Below are 20,392 nucleotides of genomic sequence, written 5' to 3'. Positions count from 1 at the left end.
ACTCAGCACACTACACTACACTCAGCACACTACACTACACTCAGCACACTACACTACACTCAGCACACTACACTACACTCAGCACACTACACTACACTCAGCACACTACACTACACTCAGCACACTACACTACACTCAGCACACTACACTACACTCAGCACACTACACTACACTCAGCACACTACACTACACTCAGCACACTACACTACACTCACACAGCACACGCACAACACTACACTCACCCGGCCTTGCTCTTAAGTCCCGTCGCCGAGACAGCCCCGCTGTCCACATGTCTCCTCTGTGGCCGGTGCTCTAACTCCGGGTCTCTCCGGCACGCCCCTTAGTCACATGCCCCGCTGAGCGGCCCGGCGCACGCTGTGTTCGCGCTAGTGACATTCCCCTCTTTTGCAGCGCGCTGAACCGCTCAGCCTGCGTGGTGAGGCGTTAATGCGACCTCTGGTCGGTACGATTACAGGCATAACAAATTTGTATAGGTTTTATAATGTTTTCATACATTTACAAAAATTAAAACCTCTTGTAATAACTTTTTTATACTTTGGGAGGTGTCGTTTTTTTGCAGCTTTTGATGACGTTTACAATGTTATCATTTTTAGGACTGTACGACCTTTTAATCACTTTTTATAAAATTTGTAATTTTTTTAGAATGGCAAAAAAGTGCCATTTTAGACTTTGGGCGCGATTTTCCGTTACAGGGTTAAACGCAGTGAAAAACCTTTGTTGTATTTTAATAGATCGGGCATTTTCGGACGTGGTGATACCTATTGTGTTTATGATTTTTACTGTTTATTTATATTTATATCAGTTCTAGGAAAAGGGGGGTGATTTGAGTTTTTATGGGGATTTTACTCCTTATTCATTACAATGTGCGGAGGCTTCCATGGCGACGGATCGCCACTCCCCGATGACGTCACAGGGAGCGATGATCCTCAGAAAGATGGCGGCGCCCATGCCAATACAGTCAAAGCTTCTAACAAAAATCTTAAAATAAACAGGTATAAAAGTAAAATCAACTAATTAAAAAGATTTTAATAAACATATGAAGAGAAAAGAGCTATAATAATTGCCAAATGTTTTTTCACCTGTACAGATAATACTACAGGGAAGAGAATATGGTAGGAATGTGAAATGTGCTTACTTATAACGCAGCTTCTCCTCCATGTCACTGGACGGCTCCTGGGTGATGCAGGTGACCAGTTCTTCCATGTGCTGAGGTTGGACAAGGAACTCCACCAGCTTGCGGTTGACTACTTTGCATTCTTGGAGTACATCTTCCTCATCCAGCAGTTCAGAGAGAGTAACATTCTCTCTCTCCAGCAGGGTGTCCACGTGTGAACTGGTGTGCAGGTCAAACTTCCAAAACATGTCTCACTGCAAAACAAGCACAATCATTACTGTAACATTCAGCAAATGACTTGTGCTGGATGTCAACTGTTGTAGGGAAAAAAAAAAAAACACTTTAGCAGTTTTAAAATGCAGAAGCAATTGCAATGGCTTAAACTTCTGCAAAAAAGAAAAAATAACTTTCATTAGTGATTCAATAAATGAGAACATGAAGACCACAAATGGATCACATACATATGTACTTATGAGGAGGTCACTAAACCTACAAATACCTGCAGCACCAACAACACATTTACAAAACAACAATGATTTTGCCCCTTTTTTTAAAGGAAATGGTACATTATGTAAAAATAACTAGTTGACTTCTCCTTTACGGGGGGTCAGTATACACTTACACAAGGGCAATGTGAAAAGTGAAACTATTAATGTTTCAATCTTTTACCTTTACTGACATGAATTGTTGTGGCTCTCCATTGTACCATTCATCCATCATTCCTCCTGGAAACATACCATCATAGTAACGTTTCCCGGTAGGTTGTCTTTAACCATATGTGGGCTGTCACTTTTCCTACCTAATCTATTTTAGTGAAGTGCCTGGGATCAAACCTAGTATAACCATTTATGTAATACATTATTACACTGTAGATCTGTGTTGGTTTGCTCTTTTTATTATGACAATTGCTGGAAGTACACAAAGCAATATCTACAAAGGAAAAGCTACAACAGTGAAGGATTACCAATTTTATCCTGGGAATATTGAATGAAAACATGGAGACTGTGCACAAAAGGTAACATGAGGACATAGCAGTTTCCAAAAAACACGCACATTCTGATAGTAATGCTCAAGCTAAAAGTTCAGGATTGCTTTTCCTGCCAATGCCTAGGATACCCCTAAGGCAAGGAGAACCAAGGGGAAAAGTGCAGCCAGATAACGTATAATACACACCTCTAACATTTCATACACTACAAAAAGAAATCTGGTTATGGCAGCAAGTTAGCCTAGAAGCTACATAGGTTTGACGTGATCTCGGTCAAAGGCTGTTAGAATAAGCCTCCCCCAAGTCTCCTTTTTCTCAGTGTAGAGCATGACATGTATACACAGGTCTCTCCAAACAGATCAGATTCATCCTAACCACCACACAAAATGGAGAGATGGAGGAGACATGGGGAGCATGAGACAACCCAGTGAACTAGAAGAACACATGTAGCCCACTATTCCTTCTAGCAACTCCAAAAACTGAATTCCCTGTCATTGTGCTCAGTGCTAAGCATTAGGCTTCACCATTTGAGGTATCTGGGTTTGAAGGTTGCCAGGCAGAGTCTGCTAGGAGTAAATCAAAAAAGAAGTTAAAGCCAAGCCATCACCAAGAATGTCATTTATAACTGGTGTAGGGAAGTAAGAGTTCTCCTCAGGGAGACTTATAGCCATGGATGCTCAATTAGGGAATTCTGGTCAAATATGCAAATATGTTTTCCAGGATGCGATGAGGAAAATCACGCCTCTTATCTACCTAGTAAAGCAGGATGACCTACAAGAGGCCTTATGACATTATGCAGGATTAAAACCAAAGCAGTGTATCTATTCCAGAAGGAACAGATTCCCAATTGTAGACAGCTCTGTTACAACATGTAACAGTACAGTGTAGGGAACTGGTTTGGTGAGAGGCTGTTGACTAGGGTGAGGGAGTTCTCTTTATGGAGAATTTGACAATTGGCCCTAATTGGCAGTCTGGAAAACATATTTGTATTTATAACTGGTAGCAGGCTCTAATAGCCTATGTTATGCTTTGTCAGAATTTTGAATCATTCCAATAGTTTATACAAGTTTAAAGTGGTATGCATAAGTCATATACAAATGGGTACTCAAAATATAAGCTAATGTGTAATTAGTTGTTATTTAAAATTTTGCTCCCCTCAGCAGAAAATGCTGGTGACATACAATGTAATGAAGAATTAAAATGCTACTGACCCTTTAATCAGTCCCTTAATTTCCTCTGCACGGTCCGTTGCGGAGAAGACACAGGACAGAAGATGGCCACTGGTCACATGTCCACATCACGTGTCCTGCACCTGCCTGGGCAGGTCATGTGATCACCACTATGTTTGGCTGTAGTTGGTTGGTTGCAGAGCATCCAGTATGGCCAGTGTTGTGGTGATGGCAGTTACACATCATTACTATGGTAACAGAGCAGGACATTCTGTTACATCATCACAAGGAGCAGAAAATAAAAGGGAGGAGGAGTTACTGAGAACTAAAGGATCATGGAACTAGTAGTTTCCAGTGGCAGCCATCTTAGTGATAACTCCACCTACTTTAGAGAGGCCATAAATGTTGTAAATCATAAAATCAAACTATTTAACCTCCGTTTTGTGACAAATGACATGGAGTATTGTTGTATTCATTTATTTATATCAGCATGGGTTATTGTGTTAGACCAGGGGTCGGGAACCTATGGCTCGCGAGCCAGATATGGCTCTTTTGATGGCCGCATCTGGCTCGCAGCCAGGGCTCCTATCCAGGGGCATTACTACAGCCGTGGCATCTGCTACGCTGTCTGTCAAGACCAGGGGCCCTTACCTGGCTCCTGTTGTGCCCCTGGCTGTAGTAATGCCCCTGGATGTAATGGGCAGAGCAGCGCAGGGTCCGCGGGGTTAATTCTGGGGCGGCGTCTCCTTCCCTGCAGCAGTCTCCTCCATGTGTGAGAGAGGGAGGGGAGGAGACTGTCTGCCTGCAGCCAATCCCAGCACTGGATGTAGCAGCGCGGGAGATTCAGACAGAGGAGACCAGAGCTGCATACTCAGACATATGAAGGAGAAGGATTCAGCAGCCAGGAATCAGCCAGAGATAAGTGCTCCCTCCCCTGTGTCTCCTCACACTCTGCACTAACCCCTTAGTGTCCTGTGTGTAGGAGCAGCTATGAAGCTCCTAAGTGTCCCTTACAGACCCATCTGCATCATCCCCTCATATCTTCCCCCACCACTGCATTTCTACATTAATGTGAGGTTCTGCAGCAGCTGAGATACAAAATAGCTAGGACCTAAGACAAAATTGTGGTGCACGTCAGTAATAAATGTGGCACATGGTCCGGCTTAGCAGTAACAACAGTCTAGCAGTCTTGTGGGACACAGAGCAGCCGCCACATAAAACTGGCGCAGACACTTTAACAAATGTGTATTATAATGTTCTGCGGCGGGTGGCGTGTGTATTATAATGTTCTGCGGCGGGTGGCGTGTGTATTATAATGTTCTGCGGCGGGTGGCGGGTGTATTATAATGTTCTGCGGGGGGTGGCGTGTGTACAATAATGTTCTGCGGGGGGTGGCGTGTGTATAATAATGTTCTGCGGGGGGTAGCGTGTGTATAATAATGTTCTGCGGGGGGTAGCGTGTGTATTATAATGTTCTGCGGGGGGTGGCGTGTGTATAATAATGTTCTGCGGGGGGTGGCGTGTGTATAATAATGTTCTGCGGGGGGTAGCGTGTGTATAATAATGTTCTGCGGGGGGTAGCGTGTGTATAATAATGTTCTGCGGGGGGTGGCGTGCGTATAATAATGTTCTGCGGGGGGTGGCGTGTGTATAATAATGTTCTGCGGGGGTGGCGTGCGTATACTAATGTTCTGCGGCGGGTGGCGTGCGTATACTAATGTTCTGCGGCGGGTGGCGTGCGTATTATAATGTTCTGCGGGGGGTGGCGTGCGTATACTTATGTTCTGCGGGGGGTGACGTGCGTATACTAATGTTCTGCGGGGGGTGGCGTGCGTATACTAATGTTCTGCGGGGGGTGGCGTGCGTATACTAATGTTCTGCGGGGGGTGGCGTGCGTATACTAATGTTCTGCGGGGGGTGGCGTGCGTATACTAATGTTCTGCGGGGGGTGGCGTGCGTATACTAATGTTCTGCGGGGGGTGGCGTGCGTATACTAATGTTCTGCGGGGGGTGGCGTGCGTATACTAATGTTCTGCGGGGGATGGCGTGCGTATACTAATGTTCTGCGGGGGATGGCGTGCGTATACTAATGTTCTGCGGGGGATGGCGTGCGTATACTAATGTTCTGCGGGGGATGGCGTGCGTATACTAATGTTCTGCGGGGGATGGCGTGCGTATACTAATGTTCTGCGGGGGATGGCGTGCGTATACTAATGTTCTGCGGGGGATGGCGTGCGTATACTAATGTTCTGCGGGGGATGGCGTGCGTATACTAATGTTCTGCGGGGGATGGCGTGCGTATACTAATGTTCTGCGGGGGATGGCGTGCGTATACTAATGTTCTGCGGGGGGTGGCGTGCGTATACTAATGTTCTGCGGGGGGTGGCGTGCGTATACTAATGTTCTGCGGGGGGTGGCGTGCGTATACTAATGTTCTGCGGGGGGTGGCGTGCGTATACTAATGTTCTGCGGGGGGTGGCGTGTGTATACTAATGTTCTGCGGGGGGTGGCGTGTGTATAATAATGTTCAGCGGGGGGTGGCGTGTGTATTATAATGTTCTGCGGGGGGTGGCGTGTGTATTATAATGTTCTGCGGGGGTGGCGTGTGTATTATAATGTTCTGCGGGGGGTGGCGTGTGTATTATAATGTTCTGCGGGGGGTGGCGTGTGTATTATAATGTTCTGCGGGGGGTGGCGTGTGTATAATAATGTTCTGCGGCGGGTGGCGTGATCCCCGACAAAAATGCGGCCGCGGGACCCTCAGTAAATAAGCCCCATTGTACGGCTCTCGCAGAATTATATTTTAAAATATGTGGCGCTTATGGCTCTCTCAGCCAAAAAGGTTCCTGACCCCTGTGTTAGACGTTCATATTCCCGGAATACCCCTTTAAGGCCCTTGGCACACGTGACGTTTTGAACCCGGTTTTGGGCCGTTTAAGCAGTTTAAAAAACGCATGCGTTTTTGAACGGTTTTACAAATTATCTTAATTAAAATGGGTCGAAAACGCATGTGTTTTTGACCCAATTAAGATAAACAGTAAATATAAATAAACAGTAAAAATCAAACATATTAGGTATCGCCACGTCCGAAAATGCCCAATCATAATATAATAATGGTTTTTCACTGTTTATCGGAAACTAGCTCCCAAAAGTTGAAAATGGTACTTTAGAGACTATTTTTAAAAATATAAAAATTCAATAAAAAGTGTTCAAAAGGTTTTTGTCGTAAAAATGGTAGCATTGAAAGTCACCACCCACAACTCCATACACTGAAGTATGAAAAGTTATTAGCGCCAGAAGATGGCAAAATAGAAAAAAAAATTTGTACAGGAGGTTTTAATTTCTGTAAATGTATTAAAACATAAAACCTATATAAATTTGTTATCCCAGTGATCGCACAAACCCAAAGAATAAAGTAGGGAAGTCATTTGTGGTGCAATGTGAAAGCCATTAAATCCAAGCCCACAAGAAAATGGAATTTAGAATTTATATTAATATTATACACTGTTGCCCAAAACTGTACACAATATTCCATGTGTGGTCTGACCAGGGATTTGTATAAGGGCAAAACTATGTCTTTATCATGAGAATCTATTCCTCTCTTGATACATCCCATGATTTTATTTGCTTTAGCAGCAGCTGCCTGGATCTGGTCACTAAAATTAAGTTAAGTTTACCATCCACCAATACCCCCAAGTCCTTTTCAGCTCCAGTTTTACCAAGTAATTGACTGTTTAGAACATAATTATACTTTTATGTTTCCATGGCCCATGTGCATAACTTTACATTTATCTACATTAAACCTCAACCATTAAACTTTGTGACAGTTATTTGTGACAAAATTAATACAATGTCCAAAAACAAAAAAATTAGTTTGTAAATTATACCTCTATTTTGTTTTAACCCCTGTGAAACATCTAAAGGGTTAACACACTTCTTAAAGTTGATTTTTTCATACATTGAAGGGTGTGGTTTCTAAAATGGCATAATTTACAGGGTTTTACTACTATTTAGGCCTCTCAAAGTCACTTAGACCTGAGCATATGCCTCTAAATAAGCGTTTTAGCGATTTTCATAAAAACAAGAAAAATTGCACCCACAATTCTGAACCTCCTAACAACCTAAAAAAGAGTGAAGATGCATAAAAAGCCACGACGATATAAAGCAGACATTTGGGAAATGTTAGTTATAAAGTTACTTGGGTGCTGTCACCATCTGCCTGAAAAGCAGTAAATTTAGAACTTTGAAAATTAATCATTTTTAGAAATTTTTTCCAAATATCATTTTTTTTCATAACCAAGCACAAAAGAGATCATCAAAATATTTCTATTACTTTGAAGTACAATGTGTGATGAGAAAAAAATCTAAAAATCCCCTTGATATGTTAAACGTCACAAAGTTATAACCTCCTATAATGACACAGGGCAGATTTTATAAATCAGGCTTGGTCCTAAAGCCCTAAAATGGCTTAGACAAAACATAGATGCAAGTTAGTAGTATTATACAACTGTGACAAAAGGTATTATAGCTTTATATTGGACAGTTAAAGGACGCCTGTCATCAGGTCTCTGTCACTAGTCCTACCACTACCTGTTGTAGCAGCTGAAAAGGATCCCATCCCAGCCTTTTCTAGTCAATTCATACATTTATCATTATAAAATCATATTTTCTTTATTATGTAAATGAGGCTGGTCACATGGTCAGAGGCAGTGATTTCACCCCTGTTACCCCTTCCCTCTCCTCCCCCTGCTCATGTCTGTGTGTAATGTATAGTAAAGCATTGCTAGTGTCTGTGCTTTATCTGCTGACATGCTGCATCCTCCTAATACACATGTGTGAGACACAGACGACAGCTACACAAGTACCTGACATGTTCTGCTATAACATGGCTGCCTGGAGCTGTTGTATCTCTCCAACACACACACACAGGCTGTAGGTGGCACCAGCAGCAGGAAGCACATGGAGGAGCAATTACACCATTATACCGCACACCATCATACAGGCTGTCAGTCATGTGTATAGGAGTATCTCACACACACACACAGGCTGCAGGGGGCGTGGCCACCAGCAAGCACATCATTATAGAGCCTCGCACCATTATACAGGCTGTCAGTCATGCACTGGGGTGTGGCTGTGCCTCCCACTCATGAATAAGCTGGACAGCTTGAATATGATAATGACTAATTGGACATTTTACAAGTCATTTGCATTTAGGACCTCATTGCTTAGGTTTACAGGCATGTAGAGGGACAACGAAGAGACAAATGCAATGCTTTCTAATGGCAGTTTATGAAAATATATTTAGTTATTTTGCCAGACGGGTTCTCTTTAATGATATTAATATAGATCGGATGGCATCCCCAGACCTGTAGTGTACCATCTGAATGTAGGGGAATCAAATAAAGGGGTTAAATTCATTGCAGTCATTAAAGGGGTATTCTCATCTGGGCATTCACATTCAGTTTCATTAATCTGCCATGTATAAACATTTCTTCAATTAGATGTTATTAAAAAAAAAATTACCAGTGTGAAGATAATTTCTCATAAATGTAGTCATATGGTCCCAAGACTATGTCCTTGGATACGGCCACCTCTGCTGGAGTGATTGCACAAAGAATGTTTGTATATGAAATGTCCGGGAGTTACTGGAGATCCCACAGCTGTCCTGTGGTAATGAATGGTGAATCCAGGTGGCCAGGTAGGACTCAATAGTGCATGTCTGGCCACTGCTGCCAGAGTGCGTGGTGGCCGTATCCGAGGAAGCTATCTCGTTTCTAAGGGACAACATGGCTACATTTATGAGAAATTATCTTAACAGAGGAACATTTTTTTAATAACATTCAATTGAAGAAATGTTTACATTTAATTTCATTCATTTGCCACATGTAAATGCCCAGATGGGAATACCCCTTTAAGACCTAATCTTAATATGTTCAATTAGCCAGGGACTACAATTACCTGTCGTTATAGGTTTTACATGCTCTCTAAAACGGGTAATGAGCTTCCTAACAGTTTTACCAATATAGAATCTTCTGCACAGGCAATATACAACATACACCACATGGTTAACCCTTGTGTGTACAAGATACTCCTATACACATGACCGACAGCCTGTATAACTATGTGACACTATTGGTGCTGGCTCCTTTATGTACTTCCTGGTGCTGGTACCCCCTGTAACCTGTGTGTTTATGAGATACTCCTATACACATGAATGACGACCTGTGTAAGGATGTGACACTCCTGGTGCTGCCAGCCGCGCCCCCTGCCACTTATGTGTATAAGATACAACTGCTACACAATGCAGTCTTGTGTGGGAGGACACATGTCAGGTACTTGTGTAGCTGATTTCTGTCTCACACACATGTATGGGAGAACAGAGAATGTCAAAGAAAAGCTGATTTTAGAATGATTAATTGTATGAAATAACTAGATAAAGCCTGGGATGGATCCTTGTGAGTTGCTTCAACAGGTGGAGGTGACAGAATTAGTTAGAGAGACCTGATGACAGATGTTCAAAAGTTATAACTATATAAAGTGACACATCAGATTTGAAAAATAGGGCTGCATTCTTGAGGCCAAAATAGACTTTGGTCTATATGTAAATTAGCCAGAGGCGCTCAGGGACGGAGAAGTGAATATGAATAAGCGGAGGCATGCATAATCACAGAGCAGCAGAGCCATGAGGCGCTCAGGTGACGTGTGCCAAACACCAAAGGAGCAGGATTTTGTGAAAAGAAGTCCCATCCCCCCCCCCCCCCAGAGGTAACAAGCAGCCTTTGAAGGACAGTCTACCACCGGTAATCTGGTGGTAGATGTCCTTTAAAGAGGACCTGTTACCCTCAAAAACTGAAAGTAAGCAGCTCCTAGTGCTAAAACAGATGCAGCAGTGTTACATTGAGCATACAGTCACTCAAGATACTTAAAAACTCATTCACATGGTTTTACCATCCAAAATCTTTAATAGGGAGATTACAGTCCTTGAGAATCATGCAAGACACTACACAGTATTATCAAGTACGGCTGTGGAGCCTGTAAGCCAAAACTCCAACTCCCACATACATGTAGCATGTTTAAGTGATAAATAAATTTACATTAATAAGGCTATCACCATTATGATACAGCAATCAAGCTATTTAGGTAGAACATAAAAAATTAGTTATTGGAATACAACTTTACAACTATAACTTTAATAAAATTGTAATTATGCAAAACCCTGTGGAAAAAAGATAACTATTTCAACAGAAATGCACTGAATAATATTTGTCTAGAGCAGTGGTGGCGAACCTATGGCACTGGTGCCAGAGGCGGCACTCAGAGTCCTTTCTGTGGGCACCCGGGCCATCACCCCAGACAAGACTCAAAGAATCTTCCTGCAGTTCCATGCAACTTAAAAGATGTGGCTTTCGGTCATATTTTAATACTTACTTCACTACTTGGGACTGTAGGGAGGGGGAGAATGAATAGACAGAGCTGAATTATCTTTGGAGGACCTTCTGCTGGCCCCACGATTCTCTGTGTACAGAGGGACACTGGAAAGAAGCTAAAATGTTCCATCTCTCTACTGTGTTGCTGTCCTCTGGAGGCCAATATGATTGAAAGATGTTGAGGAACAGGGAGCAATAAGTTACTGCTTTAATTTTTGGTCGCGATAAATAAGGGGGGTTTTGGGTTGCTTTTTGGGCACTCAGCTGCTAAAAGGTTCGCCATCACTGGTCTAGAGTCTATGAATTTGTTTTTACAAACAGTATTGCCTTCATCCGACCATCCTTCATGAATGACCTCAAGTCTTACCCAATTATTTTAAGGCTAGAGAACTGCCTCTCTACACTGACTTGTGACGGTAGCAATGCAGTAACCACACAGGCAACATCTCTATTCTCTACAATTTCCAGATATAGAGAAACTGAACAGTCAACTTTAATGAACATGAAACTTTCAAGATCAGGATTTTCTCTGGGAACAGCTCACTAACATTTCACATAAAGCTGCACCATTTAGCAGTGCTAGATAACATGAAGGCTTGGGTTATATGTGCGTTTCTGTATTTCTGAATTTGAGATGTTTGTTAACAGGTTTTTCCAGAGCATCTAACCTCTACAAACATGAACTCAGAGGAAAAGAAAACTAAAACAAAAAACAGTATACAGAGAAATTAGACACTGGACAATCCTGCCTTAATCCAGTTTTCCTGAGCACTCTAAGATAAGTGCAGCCATTAACGTTTACCCTCTGATTTGTAGGAGAGAAACTTCACTGAGCATGAACAGAGTGCATCTGCATTCATTTGTGTAAGTAATCAGACCCACTAAAATTTAAAGGGGTTTTCCCATGAAAGAAATCTCACATCTCAATCCCCAGTGATGTTAAAGGGAACCTACCACCACAAATCTACCTACAAAGGTAGATCAGGTGGCAGGTGGATCAATAGGATGTGAGGATAGCCCTTTTAAGGGCCAATCCTCAGGTCCCCGCACTTTTTTGGTGACTTTTATTAGGCACATATGTAAATTTTCTTTTGCGGCTACTGGGGCGTAGAGTAGCCGCATCTGAGGTTACACTGGGCGGCTACTCCACGCCCCAGTAGACTCTTCTTCTCCTATTCACAATCTTCCGTGCGCAGCTCCTTGTAGCTGCGCTCCCTCGTCCCTGTGTAACCTCAGATGCGGCTACTCCACGTCCCAGTAGCCGCATAAGAAAATTTACATATGTGCCTAATAAAAGTTATCAAAAAAGTGCGGGGATGTGAGGATTAGCCCTTTAAAAGGGCCATCCTCACGTCCTTTTGATCCACCTACCACCCAAACTAGCTTTATAGGTAAGGGAGAGTCCTGAGCAGCACAGCTGAAGCAGTGAGTGCAGTAGCCGGTGATTCCTTGGCGGAGAATCCCAAATATATCAAAAGTGAAGAGGCAGCACTCCAAGTAATGTTAAAACCTTTATTCCATGAACCGCGACGTTTCGGTGTGAGTCTATACCTTTCTCAAGCATAACATGTGTGTCAGGTATCCAATTATTTAAAGACCAAACCATTCACTGATTGGTCAGTGATAAAGTGAACAAATACATGATAGAACGTGAAAAAAATACATTGCAATACTTCGTAATGTCGTTCTTGTGAAGATCATAAAGTGTCTAGGTACATTGTGCAATGAAATTTGCAGTGACAACAATATAAAGTGACATAGTGCTTTCTTTGTAAAACAGGATCCACCCATCGGCTTCAGGACCCAATCCACGTCTCCAAACATTCATTCATGAATTTAGTTTGTTTACCCGAGGCCATCTAGAGGCGTACGCTGTCATTACATGTTGAGCCGAAAACAGCTGGTTCACATTCCGCAGAACCGGAAGTGACCTCACGGAGCGAGGCGGCCTTGACTGCACAGGCGTATTAGATGTATCTCATGAGCGGTGGCCATCTTAAGGTTGGGCTGGTCGGGCTGCCCTGTTCCCACGGTTGTTTTAGCTCCTGTGACTCACTAGGCTGCTCAGTGTAAGATTCCAGGGTGTGGATGGGGCCTCTCTGAGCAGACACATTACTGTATTATCCATCTAGTTCTGTGGGGTGACAATGTGGTTACATTATCAGGGAGAGAGACAGAGATGCATGAGATTACACAGACACTATGAACTCTGCTAGATCTCACAGCAGGAAGTAATCAGTGAGAGTCTCTGAGCTCCGTGCCGGGGGTGTGGCTACAGGCTCACAGCAGAGAAAGAAACCTCATCTGCACACTGCAAATACCAATCCAAGATGGCTGCCGACCCAAAGGGTGATGCCACACTTGGCGCCTTTGGTCCATTTTTAATCATGTGTTTTCAGTCAGTGTAAAAACGCATCAGTTTTTAAAACTCAGCCATTTTTCCCTGTTTATCTTAATAGATATACAGGTTGTAAGCAGCCAAACGCATGGTCAACGGTCAAAAACCGATGTGTTTTAAAAACGCATGCATTTTTAAACGGACTAAAAACACATGCTTAACAACGGACCAAAAACGTCAAGTGTGGCATCACCCTTACAAGTTACATGGTCGTGTCTAGGGGCAACTGAAATTGTGTACAGCAGGACTGATAGAGACAGGTTGGACTTATATCTGTGAAATGCTGCATTTTGTTAACAACAGTGTGTTACAACAATGTGTTATTTTGTAATCCTGAGTACGTATGAGAAACTTGTCTTCGTGGGAATAGCCCCTTTTAAGTTCCCTGAGGTGCCTTAAAAATAGTAGCAAAAATTTTTTTTCAAAAAAATCACCCCTCCTTTTCCCTAGAACATATAAAAATAAACAAGTAAAATCATAAACATGTTTGGTATTGCCATGTCCCAAAAAGTCTGATTTTTCTAAATATAAATACAATTCCAGGCAGTGAACAGAAAATAGTGCCTAAATGTGCGAATCGTCACTTTTCTGCCATTTGCCTCCAATAAAAATCGAAATAAAAAAGTGATCAAAAGCTTATCTAGTTTTCAAAATGATTTTACTGAAAACGTCATCCAATTTGGCAGAAAAAAAAAAAAGCCCTCATATAGCTTTGTAAACAAAAATAAATAAATAAATCGAAAAGCTACGTAACGGAAGGGGCAAAATAACAAAAAAGCTTAGTCTTGAAGGAATTAATGGAAATGTACAACCGAAATCAAGCATGATAAACGAGGGTAACTATTTCATAGATCCAGGCACTGTGACTGTGGTAGTCATATTTGTTACCCATGGCTAACATAATCAACTTTTAAAAATATGCTAATGATCCACAAGGGCTCTGGCTGGTGTTACCAGATCCATTCCATCCTGAAGCTTAACAGGCTGTTACACTGAGCAGGAACCCTTCCCTCCCCCCTCCATGTGAGATTACTGCAGACAAATTGAGGGAAGGATGAAGTAGCGATAAAGGAAGGTACATGCTCCTGCACAGTGTAACAACCTGTGAAGCTAAAGCACAAAGGGGCTCTGGTAATGTCCCTTAGAGCCCTTCTGTATCATTAGCATAATTTTAAAAGTTCTCAGTAGGAACAACTAAAAAGAAGATTTAGTACTACAAGCTTTTGCAAATAAGAGACCTTCTAGGTCAGTGGTGGCGAACCTATGGCACGGGTGCCACATGTGGCACTTGGAACACTCTCAGTGGGCACCGAGGCCCTCACCCCAGACAGGACTCAAAACCTCCTTCTGCAGTCCCTGGCCACCCAGGACATGCTGTGATCAGGGCTATTTTAAAGCTACACACCCTAAAGCAGCCTGGGACTACAGGAGATGCAAGGAGGTGCAGACAAGGCTGCGTTATTATTGTAGCTCCTGCTCTGGGCCCCGCAGTTCATCCTGTTCAGGGGACCCTGGAAGGAAGCGACAATGATAATCTGAATTTCTCCTCTTTCTTGCAACTGTTTTGGTGTCATCAGGTCGCCGATAAAATTAAAAGCCTTGACAAAACAGGTAGCAACATGTTACTGCTTAAATTGCTATGTTGGCACTTTGCATTTAAATAAGTATTTTTGGTTCTAGTTTGGGCACTCGATCTCTTAAAGGTTCACTATCACTGTTCTAGGTAATGTAGATACAAGAGACTAATAAGAATATGGAGAGCAGACATTTTGATACGCTTTCCCCTGTGGCATGTGTCACGACATGTTGGTGAGCTACAGGTAGGAGACAATTCTCACAAAGAGAAATACCTCCAGCATCACTGAGGTGTGTAGAATTAAGAAGGTAAAAAAGTTGATGCGATTGCTTGAACAGGCTACAACAGAAAAGGCCAAGCCTCAGTTCAGTGACTTCTGTGCTGCCAGACTGTTTGCCAGTGAAGTGCCGCCTGACAACCCCACATAAAAGCCTTAGTTTACCTCATATGACTCAGCTGTTTAGCTCAAGGTTGGATTGGCACCCTGCTGCCAGGAGGGAAGGAAGGCTTGGCAACAATCATGCTACTCTATCTCAGACTGCAGTAGAAGCCTATATGTACACAACCATTAGTTTAGGACTTGTGGTAGCCACTTAGCTACCACATCTCCATTAACCCCTTAAGGACGCAGCCATTTTGTAGCTTAAGGCTCAGTCCCATTTTTTGGATTCTGACCTGCGTCGCTTTATATGGTTATAACTTTTGAACACTGTTACTTAGCAAAACGATTCTGACATTGTTTTGTTCCCCAGATGTTGTGCTTCATTTTAGTGGTGAATTTTTGCTGCTTAGATTTGAGTTTATTTACAAAGAAAAAAAATGATAATTTTTTTGAAAAATTTGCCATTTTCAAATTCGAAATCATTGTGTTTTCAGGCAGATAGATTTACCACCTAACATTTCCCATTTGTCTACTTTACATTTTCATCATTTTTGAAATGTCTGGATAATTTATATTGTTATCACGCGCTTACAAATCCAATATCGCTTTTCCAGATTTTCAGAATTATTTTGGGGATAAATAACGTTTTGAATGAAATTTTACATATTTAGCATTAAAACCCCCTATATAACCAACCCATTTTCAAATCTGCACCCCTCAAACTATCAGAAACAGCTTTTAGGAAGATTGTTAACCCCTTGAGATCTTCAAAGTAATTGAATCAAAATGGCGGTGAAATTTAGAATGGTAAAATTGTGTCGGTTATACGTTCATTTAGCCCTAAAATTTACACATTTCCAAAAGATAAAAAGAGAAAACCCACCATACAATTTGTTCTACAGTTTCCCCTGAGTACAAAGACCCCCCACATGTGGCCGTGACTTGTTTTATGGGCGCACAGCGAGGCGCAGAAGGGAAGGAGGGCGCTGCAGCTGCCAGGATTTTAGTTTCCTCATTGGCCCCTTTTGGCTATAAAATTTTATCTTTTGCGTTATTTGGGCCATGTGACGGCATTTTTTTTGCAGGATGAGATGATTTTTCCAGTGTTACCATTTTGGGGTTGGTATCACCTATTGTTGAAAATTTAGGGACTTTTTTTGTGGCAAGAGTAGAAAAGCATCAATTCTGTACTGGATTTTTTACTTTTTTTTTGGTGTTCAAAGCCTAATAATCAAGTTCTTTATTCATGGGTAAGTATGATTACGGGGATACCATACATGAATGTTTTTTCTTATGTTTGTCAAATAAAATCCTAATATGGGAAAAATCTATAATTTTTGTATTCCCTTCTTCCAAGTGGCATAACATTTTTACTTTTTTGGCTACGGAGCTGGTTGATGGCTTGTTTGTAAATGGCTATATGGATATATATGGATATAGTATCCTTCTGGAGTACATATGTTTTGTTTGATCACTTTTTATTGGATTTTTTGTGGGAATACCCACAAAACACTCCGACCGCGGGTGTTACACTGAGGAGCCAGCTATCAGTCACAGCTGGCACCCAGTGTTTTCTGATGCCGGTTTGGCTCAGATCTTGTCCCACAGCTGTGGTTTTCGCAGCCCTTTGCAAAAAAAAGTGCTGATAAAAAGCAAAACACATAAATATAGGTATAGCCAATGGAGAGCTGTCTAGCCATACCTTTGTGCGTGTTGTTAGTAGCAGCAGGACTATGAACAATGAATTTGTATTCCAAGATTCACTGGAGAACAATGGAGTGCTACTGCTTCTTCCTAGATCCATGCAACTGGGATCTTTCTGATGCAGGCACCCACAATTATGCAAGCAGCCACAGATTAAGAACATTTGGACACTACCTTGAGAAGCAGAAAAGAAGTGGTATTAGTCCCATATGATCCTCATGTAGGGAAAACAATTGTCTTTTCCTACAGAAATTAATAAGCTGTCTGTGTATTAGGTGGATAGGTTGGTGTCTGTGCCTGTTGTGAGCCAAGGATAATACAGATACACACAAATGAATGTTAACTTGGAGTTCCTTAAAAGGGGTGGGGGGCTGCAAGTTTGCTATACTTTTCTAAAATCAGAGCAGTGTGACTGTATGAAGCTCAATACACCACAACTGGGGAATTCCTACTGTATTCACAGTCCTCCCAACAGGTCTGCTGCAATCTGTAGAGGACAATGCCCAGAAATGCACATTTGAATGGTTTTAGAGATCAAAGCGCCGAGAAAAAAAAAGACTGAACATAAGTTGGTGTTTACACCTTGTCATCCACTCCTGCAAAGCGGACATGGATAATTTTGTAGGCTAACTTCACTCCATTCCGAACTCTCACAAAGCAAAGGCATATGATTTAGGATTCAAATGTGCAGAATTCACAGCTAAATAGTGCCAATTAATAGGTTGAATATGTATCTTATGAATATTAAAAAAAAAAAGTTTGGTGTGTACCACCTCCCTTTCCAGTGAAATGAATGCGATTGGTAACCTGCATGTAGACAATCCAAAACGCCAGGTGCTTCTTGCCAAAAACGTGTTTCACTAAAAAAGCAGGTGTGATTGGGCATTTGCATTGCGGTTGTAAGGATATAATGAACATACCCCAGCAGCTTACTCAATCCCTGCTGTTACATGATATTTAGTCCTTAAATTTATTCTGGTGGAGGCAACAGCACAGTTCTACACCTGACAAGATGCAGAGTTAATGAGGAGGGGGGGGGCCTGTTAACATGTGGCGTTTACATTGTGTTTTGATACGCAATACAACAGCTAAGAAGAAGAAATTTGCCCAGTTATGTTGACGTTGTGTTAACATTGATCTTATGCAAATGTTAGCAGCAATGTTATTAAGCAAATATTTTCTCCTCAGCTATTGCATTTTGAATCACAATGGAAACGCCACTTGTGAACGCAACATCAGGAGAAATCACCCCATGCATATGCGTTTTGACCAAAATACATGCTTTTATTAAGTACCTAAATATGTTTTGCCTTCCAACATGAGGTGTTTCTTCTGATGAGTTTACATTAGATTTTGAAAGAAATTGCAAACACATTGTGAGAGAGCAGCCTCTTATTCACTGAAAAATATATGAAATTGACACAAGATTTATACACAACTTTTTATTATTTAAAACTGGAAAATTTGCACATTAATACGAGCAGGTGAGCCCATCCACGATTCATCCATGTACAACCTCCATCTAATAACTAAAAAGTTCCAGAGCTTGATATCAGTATTTATTTTCAGCAGTAATGAATGATGGGACCCTATTTATGTATAGGTTTCTCAGTGTGTAGGAGTAATCTCCAGTATTAACCATTATGAATGTAATGGCTGGAGGGAATTATTATTTTGGTCAGTTGTCCGTGATACAGTCAATGGCTTTTGTGGAAAGGGATTGTGCTATTGAGTAACATTGCGTAGCTGAGCAACTAATGAAAACACTGTACATACACACACCCGATAGCAGACAAGCTGCTTGTACAAAGCAAGCACTTTCCTTTCTCTATGCCACTACTTAACCAATAATCCAACAGCCCTGTAACAAGTAGTGAGTCTATATTACACTAGCAACTCTACATATCTGTGGTGATTATCCACTATTGCTCTTTCTAGTTGTTGCTGTTAAACTAAAAATCAAATGTCAGAACAATCTGAACCCAGGCACTATGTAAGTAACTGTAAATATCCCGTGTAGATCAAAGTGCCAACACAGCAATTTAAGCTTTTAATTGCTACCTGTTCTGCCACAACTTTTAAAAGGGGTTTCCTACAAATCAAAGTTAGGCCCTTTCCACTTAGACCCCCACCGATCAGCAAGTCAGGCCCTATCCTGTGGATATGGCCCAACTTTGATTTGTGGGAAATCCCCTTTAATCATAACTACGTGTTGAGGACACCAATTTAGTTAGTCCAATTTTTTTTTTTTTTTTTTACTTCTATGATTGTAGCTTCTCTCCAGGGTCCCCTTTTACATGAAAAAACGTGTGGCCAGCAGGAGGACCTCCACAGATAATGTAGCCCTTTCTTCACATTCTCACTTTTTCTGCAGTCTAAGAGCATATCCTGCATTGCCTATGCTAGTCAATGGCCACAGTGTCCACAGAGAGGGCTCCGAGTGACACCTCTGGCACCTGCACCAAATGATTACAACCAGTGTTCTATGGGATTCACCATCACTTACAAATAGATTTTTAAATCCTGTTTGCAAATGAGTTGTATGGAGTCACACTAGTATGTCTCACAAAATATATGTACAAAAATACCTGCATTATAGAGAGCAATCCCCCCCCCCCCCCAAGACTAATGAACAGGAAAAAAGGAAAAACTAAATCTTACCCTACATTTAGGTTTAGTCGTGTGGTTAAAAGGAGCCAGTATTAAAACCTAATTGAGTTAAAGGAAACCTACCACTTCGGATAGGGCTTCTAAGCAGCACATGCCATACTCAGGGCGAGCTGGTGCTGGCGCTTATCTTCATTATGTTTTTTAACCATTTTTAAGCTTATTAATGTTTATATCCAAACTAGCTTCCCCGCACCGTTGTCCGTACTCGACGCACCATGCGCGCTACCGTGTGTGCGCCTGAATAGGAAGTGGTAGCGCGCATGGTGCGGGGACCTCAGTGCGGGGAAGCTAGTTCGGATATAAACATTAATAAAATGTTAAATGCTTTAAAACGGTTTAAAATAATGAAGATAAGCGCCGGCACCAGCTCACCCTGAGCTGATGCACGGCATGTGCTGCTTATAAGCCCTATCCGAAGTGGTAGGTTTCCTTTAACCCCTTCCCGAGCCCTATCCATAGCCGGTAAGTCTTTGCTGCTTGCTAGCACCGATCGCGGGTGTTTTCACCTCGATCGCAACCGGCAATGCTGCCGGTGGCTTCAAAGAAATGGTGCCGCGTGGGCGCCGCCATCTTGTCGCGGATCCTCGCTCCCCGATGTCACGGGGAGCAGTGATCCGTCGCCATGGTAGCCTCGGGTGTTCCGAATACCCGAGGCTACTTCATTTTAACCCATGCATTACATGTGCTAATTGCACATTGTAATGAATGGGGAGTAAAATCCACATATACTGCCATACAGTAGTATGGCAGTATATGATCGGATGAATCAGACTACCTAGGGTTAGAGTACCCTAGGGAGTCTGAAAAAATAGTAAAAAGTAAAAATAAAAGTTTTTAAAAAAAATTATAATAAAAAAACCTAAAAATTCAAATCACCCCCCTTTCCCTAGAACTGATATAAATATAAATAAACAGTAAAAATCATAAATACATTAGGTATCGCCGC

At 42.0% G+C, this 20,392-nt stretch overlaps 1 protein-coding gene across 3 annotated transcripts in view; it reads right to left on the bottom strand.

The window, feature by feature from the left end:
- The window catches only part of PPP6R1 (protein phosphatase 6 regulatory subunit 1), a 77,954-nt gene that overhangs the window by 45,164 nt on the left and 12,398 nt on the right, over positions 1 to 20,392 (bottom strand). For all 3 annotated transcript variants that reach the window (XM_072156775.1, XM_072156777.1, XM_072156776.1), the window contains exon 2: positions 1,157 to 1,389. In XM_072156775.1, coding sequence (XP_072012876.1) covers positions 1,157 to 1,383 — 227 coding nt within the window. In that variant the 5' untranslated portion in view covers positions 1,384 to 1,389. The remainder of the gene's footprint in view (positions 1 to 1,156; positions 1,390 to 20,392) is intronic.

Source organism: Engystomops pustulosus, chromosome 6, assembly GCF_040894005.1.
Source record: "Engystomops pustulosus chromosome 6, aEngPut4.maternal, whole genome shotgun sequence".
NCBI classification, from domain to species: domain Eukaryota; kingdom Metazoa; phylum Chordata; class Amphibia; order Anura; family Leptodactylidae; genus Engystomops; species Engystomops pustulosus.
This window is presented reverse-complemented; position numbering and strand designations above follow the sequence as displayed.